We start from the raw sequence: 8,949 nt of genomic DNA, 5'->3' as shown, positions 1-8,949 counted from the left end.
TTCTTCTTTCGGCTGCTCCCTTTTAGGGGTCGCCACAGCGAACTAAGTCGCACAAAGACTTGGCAGTTATTTTTATGCCGGATGCCCTTCCTGACGCAACAACAGACCACCGAGCTACCACAGCCCTCTGTGTGGAGCAGAGAGCTGCTATCTAGGACACCTGGAGGAGCAGATGGTGGGGGTTAAGTGCCTTGCTCAAGGGCCCAGAGTGGGACGAATGAGGGTGGGGGCAGGTGTGGGAGCTTCACCTACCCCACCCACATTTTTGATGTTGTCGGTACTGGGGCTTGACATCTGGATATATTGTGTCACTGAAGTGTATTTATTTTTGGCCACTTTCATTGACTTCAGTTCAGCTAGGTTCAGCTATTCTACATTTTTTGCTATATATTTTTTTAATTTTATTTAATAAGAAATTGTGTATGACTTGGCAAGTTAGAGATATTTGTGTTAAATGAGGTACATAATGTAATTTCTGTTTAAAACAGGGTTTTACGTTGAAATGTCACTGCTTTCACTGCAAGGAAATAAAACTCAAATGTTATTATTTGAATGACACATGTATGTTCTGTTTATTGCATTGATGACTTAAAGCAGCAAAATAAATCAATTTAAAAGGTGGCAGATCATTGTTATTCTGGCTTTATTTATGAAATGACAATAATTGCTGGCAGTCTGTCCCCTGAGCTGCTGGCTTTCTATTAAAAGCCATGGTCCTCTGATCAGTTTAGTCAAATTTTCACTGGCATATGGGTTATGGAAATTGTCAATAAATTATGTAACTTACATATGAGGTTTAAGGATCAGAACAGTTTCCTTTACTTGTATGTCCTCCCTCAAAAAAAAAACCTTGACTACCCTTGCATAAAAGTTAGCTCTACCACAGTTTAAAGGTAAATTACAATAAACTGCTTCTATTAAACTACACATGAAAAAGTCATCAAGTTTGCAGTCATGTGCTGCCCTTACATTTGTTCACATGCACTCATTTATGCACAGAAACACAGAGCCAAAGTGCAAACCCACAATGAGAAACTGCCTGATGCTCTCCGAGGCATCACTTTATATACTATTTTCATATTTAGGGTCACAAAGGATAAAGGCCCCTCTGGTGCGCAGTAGGTGTTGCAGAAAAAATATTTTATATGAGAATCTAATTGCATTTTGTGGCCCTGAGCACCCTACAAGACAATCCGCAATTCTGGTTTAATGGCTCCTTGCTGAACATTTGGATAGCAAAGGCACACACACACACACACACAAGCACGGATCCAGTTTATGGAATCAACATTTGTGAAGTGCTCCCATAACAATGTTTGCAGTCTGTCTGTCAAATGTGTCTCAGAAGTCTACTGATTAGGATAATGTTTCCCCAAATGCATATACCTGGATTCGTTTTTGATTCTAAACTAAACAAATTTCTGAAAAAATGTGTAAAGATTAAACACGAGCACATACAAACCTACAGATTCTATATAAAATAAAAGCCTCATTGAAAATGTCAGTAAATGAGAATAAATTAGTAAGGAACGTTTGTGTTTGTGAATAAAAAATAAAGGCTGTAAAAGGCTAGCTTCGAGAAGTAGCACACACAAATGCACCCCCCCCCCCCCCAAAAAAAAGAAAAAAGAAGACTAAATCGTTTTTAGGGAAAATGCAGCATTGAAAAACGCTGAGATTAAACATCGCCCTCCGCTGATGGCCTTATTGAAAACCATCGGTGCCAAAGTTGTCTAATCCAAACGACACACCAAATCAATATCCAGCTCAAAATCCAGCACCTACCACTCTAATGAGGGTTTAACCCACTCGAACAAAAATGTGCACGAGCTTTAACGGCTACCAAACATTTGCCAAGCTTCTGCTTTTAATAGGAGAAGCAAAATAATCATCAGGGCACCGGCTGGCGTTAGTTTTGTTTTAGTGTCTGTCAGTATGAGCCGATGGGCATAAGGAAAAAAGCTGGGACAGCGTTATCTTTCAATAGGACACAAACAGATGGTCACATTGTCAAATAAATATTCTAAAGGTTAAGCAAAAAAAATTAAAGGCTTCAGCTAACAGCGAAGCTAAAGTCTGTCTGTGTTGAAAACTACTACAGGGCTGCTGGTCCTCAGAAATCCCTTTAAGATGACCCAGTATGGCAGTGTGCATTGGTGATGCACAGTCACAGGGTGGGCTCAGCACCGCGCACAACTCTAATATGGTTTTCTGCTGGCGCATTGCCAGCATTTACATATGAATAAATATGAGGAGAAAAATCAAATAAATAAAGGAGACAGCAGGGAGAAAATAATCCTGTTAAAGATCAAACAGTAGGCTCCCTTTCCCTCCTTCTGCTGTTCTCCTTTGCTTCATTTTTTCTCCAATTTAAACGTATATTCCTTTGCTCATCTGCACTGAGCCCATCAGCATCAGCTGAGCCTTTTCCTCACTTTTCCCACCTGTCTTGCAGCCAACTATATCTTTATTGTCAATGTTAATTTCTGCTGCTCCTCTGCCTCTTTCCTGCCATCTTTTCTCACGCAGCCCCACTTCCACCATTTCATTTTGATTTTCATGGCCAGCCATATCTTTAATCTTGCTCCTCTTCCTTTTGCTCCGTCCAACGCTGGCTGCTTACTGGCCTCACTCCCTCCATCTCCATCTCCATTTTCATCTTCGTGTCTGTCTCTCTCTCCCTTCAGTGCAGAACAAAATGGGGATTAACGAAAGGAGGAAAATATGTCAGACTGTCTGATGCACAGCCCAAAAGATACATTTTTTTTAAACAAAACACACAAAGCTATACTCAAACTGCATAAAAAGTAAATGAAGCATGCTTTTTTTCTCTATCATCAAGAATTTTGTGTGTGACTTTCCTCTCCCTTCTTTCTCATTTTCATGCTATCATTGTAGGATATTCAGAAGATACCCCGGCGTCTCATTTCCTCCCCAAGTTTAAATCCTGACAACTTATGGCCACTCGCTGCTCACATGCCACTCATAGAGCTGCGATAAGCCCCACAGGAAATTGACTTAAATTTTAGCTCTCCTACATCACATTCTTCTGCCACCCATCATGCCCTTGGTTAGAGGTCAGGCTGCTTCCACTAATCTCACATGCAAATTTGTGCATGTTACCGTGTGAATGTGGGGGGTGATGTATGAAGCGTATCCATAATTCATGGCCCATTACCATTGACAAGTTACACAACGTCTGAGCAGAACTTCGCACTGATACTGGCTCTCTTGCTGCACTTTGTGCTGGGCTAAATGTGGAAGAAGCCTTAAAAGAACTTATATGTATTGAGTGTGCAGTAAAAATGAAAGAATAGAAGCAGGCCACATGCTGTAGAAAATATTTAATATTGCCTTTGTTTCTATAAATCCCCATATTGTTACAGCGTGAGCTGTTGCAGGCCCCGAGCTGCTGCAGCTAGCTGTGGGCCTCCGGCCTCATCTTGGACCCCAAGCCCATCTCCAACTCACGTGGCTCCTGGATCAGACCCCCTCAGAAGTAGTAACTCACACAATAAATCAAGGAAACATAAATTAAAGTTTACCAATTGTATTAAATCAAGGCAGGAAAATTTTTCAGTTTACAGCACTGGCTTCTCCGATACAATTTGACACACGATCTTGGACCGGAAGGGGCAAATGACACATTGCTTTGCAAGTGTATGAGGTTTAGGCTCCGCCTTCACATCCAGGAGCATCGTCTATCACTTGGATAAGAAAGGGCGAACTAAGTGCGATCTCAATGGATCTTATGTGGTCTGACGTGTCAGGAAAAAATGATACGGTGTAGAAAAAAGCCTCTCTTGTGTGATTTGGTGAGCCAATAAAGAAAGAAAGAAATAAAAACTATTCCTTTATGGATACTGGATCCCTGGGAGACTCTTTTTAGAGTTGCTGGTCCTAATAAACCAGCCAGAACCGGATCATAATTTCATTACAATCCATCTCTGAGCAGATCAAAAACTCAGGGTCAGTCTAGATAAAATACAAACATATGTAATCGTGCATACAATATTATCCATGTACAGTCAGTGTTGTCATATGCATCCAATTTGATCAAAATATTAAACATGCCAATGTTTTGATAAAGATGATTCCTTTCCTCAATTAAAAATATAAATAAAATACCTTTGTATCTATTTTTGACTCTACAGTCAGCCTCACATATCCACATTTGCTTTCTCATCAAGGTCCACATGCCTGTGTGCTGTTTATTTGAGCTATATATTCATCTAAGCCTTTTTTGTTATTTTCAGCCCAGTTGGTGCTTTCAAGGCATTTCCCTGGAGTTTTTTTTTTATGCAGCAAGCACAGCAGCAAGGCAAACACAGCAGGGGGGAACTAGGCTCATGTGACTCCTTTTTTACTGGTGAGGATGAGGCAAAAAAAAAACAAAAACTGACAGACTGGCAAACACGTCCAGGACTCCAGTTAAGATGACAGGAAAACTCCTGTGAGGCAGTTGCAAATATGCTCGCAGGAAGTGGATTACATGAAAGCATATGCCCAGTTAAAACTGATTCTGTGTTCACAACAAAAAGCAGAGCTCTGCTGGTTGGAGTGAAACGACCTGAAATCAAAGACGCAGACATGCTGAAGCCACGAGGCCAGGTTTCGATGGTTAGAGCATGACCTAAAAAGATTCAGAATCAGTTATTGCTTGAAGGCAAGGAATGACAGAAATTGTCCCTCTAACCTTTCATCTGTAATTCCAAATGCAAGTCTGACATTCATGTGCATTTCAGTAGCGAGTCTTGACCTTCCTCACTTGCCACATTAATAAATGAAAACAATGAATATTTCAGCTGTGAAAGCAAGGATTGGGGTTGAGGAGGGAATGCAACTTTAGTTTCAGCATCTCCCTCTCAAGGGTGCGACACCACAACCCCAATCCCATCCAACACTGAGGCCCATAAACATTTTACTAATTTTCTAATGCTCCTTTTTATGATGCTTCATCTTCAATTGTTACTCAAGTGGAGATGAATCCTACCTTCACCCCCACCCCCGAGTCTTTCGCTGTTCTCGTCGCTCAGCCTAATCAGTTAACGCTACTGTCAACTTTGCTCAATTGTAATTTTTGCGGTGCATGTGTGATTCTCGAACCATGAATCTGACTCACTTCCTGTATCCCAGCAACAACAGAATTCTTACAACATCAGCAGCAGCATCACATTTTAGTGATGATTGTAGATTGTATTAAAAAGATAGTTCAGATCTTCTTAAGCATGACTCTATAAAAAAGTTACAATTTATTTAATAAAATATACATTCTGGTAGATTTGCTGACAGAATATCAGTAATTATGTTTTTATTTTTCTACTTGTTAATGCACTTTAAAAAATGTTACACAGTATTCCCTCGCTTTGTCGTGACTCGACTTTTGCAAACTCGCTCTATCGTGGTTTGTGGATGTACAGTCCATAATATTGTACAAAAAAATAAAAATTGTAGAGGACACGATTGTCAACTTTAATATTACTCACGTGATTGGGACAGCACTGGATACAGTACTGTATAGTAAAAAGTTAAGGAAAAAATAAAATACTTTGGACAGGTGCTGCCATTTTGTAGTTTTCTCTCAGTAAGCCTACACTGTATTCCCGCTCATAATGACTACATTTTCCAAAAGTCAACAGGGCTCCACCCAGATGCCCCGTTTCCTTCTGCTGAAAAAAAAAAAAAAAAATGTGGTAAAGTTTTGATATGATTGGTTCCCAGTAGATGCAGAGAAGCTTCACTGAACCCATCAAACTGGACCAGAACCAGAGCAGAACCAGGCCTCCAGACCCATCGGTGAATCTTGAGCGCTGCCACCCGGCCCACGAGGACCTCTAAGCACGGGTGCACGTTGAAAGCTCTGGAGCTGTTTCCGTAGCCCGTCGGGACTTTTTTCATCAGACTTTGACTCAATCCACCACCTACTGTCCCACACTAGCCAACAGAAGGTCACCCCCACACCCAAATGCACTTGACGCTCAAGAGTTGCAACGGACCGGACCAAAACTGGACCTCCAGGCTCAGCAGTGAACACCAGAGCTCCTATCTGGCCAACTAGAACCTCTAAGCTAGGACGCCTTTGTAAATAAAAATTAGTAGCTACAAGTATGTTGTTAAAATGAGGTATACGAGTTAACTGATTGTGGGCTTTGTTGCTGCAGGTTAGGTTTGCAGAAATGAACTGGGTCAGACCAGAACTGAGAGATTTTACTTACTGGCTTGTGTTGCTGTGCTCTGCAGAGCTAGTACCAGTAAGTGAACTTTAGTAGCTACAGTACATATAAAAGTATGTTGTTAAATATTAGAAGGTTGATTGTGAGCTTCATCACTGCAAGGTTGTCTGCAGAAACAGAACAGAGTCGGACAAGAACTGAGAGCTGTTGCTGTGTTCTGCAGAGCTGCTGAATAAAGTTTAGTGCAGTAATGTACATATGTTCTTAAAATGACAGGTTTAAGTGTTTATAACATTGCAAAAGCATGGGAAGGGTTTCTAAAGCATTAAGATATATATATAAATGCTAAAATAAATGTAATGTCACTACTTGGCGGAATTTCACTTATTGTGGGCGGGTTCAGAACTGAACCCCAGCAATAAACAAGGGACTACTGTATATTCATATGTGGTCAGTCAAGTCTGACAATACTTCCTAAAGAAAACATTTTTCAACTTTTATTTATACAGATTAGTCTGGTTAAAAAAAACATTTACTTTGACCTGTTCAGTTGAAATAAAGTTCTAGCCTTCCTTAAAGGAATGTGTATTGCTCACAAGATTTCATGCTAAAGTTTTAAATCAAAAGCATCTATTAGGAAACGAGAAAGTTATTGCTGTTAGTTCAAATGGTACAAACATGTTTTGTGAAGTGTCACTCTGAGTACATCTTGATGACCATCTACTACTATAACAATTTCAGCTCAATATCTGTAAAAGTGATGAAATCACAGTCATTTCCTGTTTGTTAAGGTTGATTAGCTGTGGCAGCCACATTGAAATGAGATGACTTTAAAAGTTGGTCAGTTATAGATATACAAAGTACATCCAGTACTTACTTTCTGTAAATTTCTTCACAGTCAGACAGAACCCCCCCCCCCCACACACACACACACACACACACACACACACACACACACACACACTAGGGCGAATATATTTTCATCTCTTTCATCACTGTATTATAATGAATCAAACTCAACCTTTACAAATAAACAAATCCATCCTCAAAATTCATGGTGATCAAGTCTAAACATAAAACCTGAGAAGAACAGAATGATTTTATTTTTAATAAAGAAAGTAGTGTGGATTTTTCCCATATTTTCAGATGTTTATTCAACAAATCGTTTTATTAGTGCAAATTCTCTAATATCGAAGGCAGAATGTTTACTCACAGCACGAGTTTATTAGCTTTTCTATACTTCAGCTTGAAAAAACTTTTAGCTAACGGATTTGTCAAATTCCTAATTGAAGCCAGCACAGTTAGGAGGTAATTATAATTCCTGCTTTTATCACAGGGAACACTGGAGGACAGGACTATTGGTCTGTTCTGAGAGCCAAGGGTTAGTTAGAATGCTGAAAGGCTGACTGAAACATCAGAAATGTCACTTGATATCTTTGGAGGCAAAAAAAAAATCAGAATTGAACTGAGCAGCAGGTTTAATATGTGATGTTTTTATTTGTTACCAAAGAATCCTTCACGCGTTTAAACATTAAATAATCACTTTCCCTTGATTGTTAATACATGTTCAGTTGTACTGCAGCTGCTGATCATTTTATATACAATAATGTTTTACTTGTTTAAATTCCACCTACATACTTAGCCTCATTAACAGTTAATTCATTAGTGTCGTTCCTGTTACATTATTTTAATTTATTTCATGTGTTAATATCGGCATTCCTCTTATTCAACTCTATCCTCTTTTCTCTGGTCTCCCCCTCCTCTCCTAATCTGCAAGTTGAATTATTCAATCCTACCCTAGCTTTTAATTCTCTTGATTGAACCAATTACCTTCTGACTGGATCAATGTGGGAAAGGTAATGATTTAAATGGCTGCTGCATAAAACCACGTAACTACTTCAACTGGTGCAAAAGGGGAAAGGCGGAGAAGGGGAGGAGGAGGAAAGAGCGAAGGAAGACGGTTTAACAGAGGAAAGGAAATGAATACCCTCTCTTTAACACGACCGTGCATGATTCAGCTTGTACGTTTAAGTGCTTCATTTTGTGTTCGTGGCCCTACCTGCCGTATGCTCCGATGTAAAACCACGCAAGAGAGGCAGACTGTGAAAACCTCATTTTCCTTAGGGATTATCTAAAATGTATGGGCTTCTGTGGAAACTGGGTCAGACTGATCTGAAATGGTGCCATCGTAGCAGAAACCCACTAAGTCAACATCCCTCTGTATTCCACCGTCCCTTGTTCGTTCACCATCTTATCGTTCCCGTGCACCTCGGGTTCATGCAACATGTACAAACTTGTGCATACAGTCACAAACTGTACACGTGCATGCAAAAATGCACACCTTCACCTCATCATTGCAACTTGTCATCTCCTGCTGAGTGAGCTGTCCCATCCGATTTGGCCTACCTCCTTCATCCCACCATCTATTATTGATGTAATGGAGCATTGTATGAGGATGCAGCTCGGCCAGTGACAGGCACTTCAGCCTAGAGGGACACGGGAAAGCAGGCCAGTGGCTGCGAGTGCCTGCTGGCTTGTCTGGAATGACTGGGCAGGTGATTAGCTTGGGCTGCAACATGACCTGACAGGGATATCTCTGGCAAGAAATCTTATTTTTCTTTGTTTTATCTAATTATATTGTCAAATGTGGAATATATAACACTGTTAACCTTGTGAAGCTGTGAAAAACAAAAGCTTCATACAGTGTATCATACCATAGCTATACACCTGCAGTTCATATGGTTTTGTGTGGAGAAGAAAAATGCAATGTATAATC

At 40.2% G+C, this 8,949-nt stretch overlaps 1 protein-coding gene across 1 annotated transcript in view; it reads left to right on the top strand.

Moving 5' to 3' along the window:
- Positions 1–5,838, top strand: part of LOC119419366 (interleukin-1 receptor accessory protein-like 1-A) — a 31,311-nt gene extending 25,473 nt beyond the window's left edge. Inside the window, exon 5 of the mRNA XM_037686675.1 lies at positions 5,725–5,838. Coding sequence (XP_037542603.1) covers positions 5,725–5,838 — 114 coding nt within the window. The remainder of the gene's footprint in view (positions 1–5,724) is intronic.
- Positions 5,839–8,949: the final 3,111 nt, after the last annotated feature.

Source organism: Nematolebias whitei, chromosome 13 (assembly GCF_014905685.2).
Source record: "Nematolebias whitei isolate Nwh7 chromosome 13, NemWhi1, whole genome shotgun sequence".
NCBI lineage: Eukaryota > Metazoa > Chordata > Actinopteri > Cyprinodontiformes > Rivulidae > Nematolebias > Nematolebias whitei.
The sequence above is the reverse complement of the archived record's forward strand: the minus strand, read 5'-3'. Positions and strand labels throughout refer to the sequence as shown.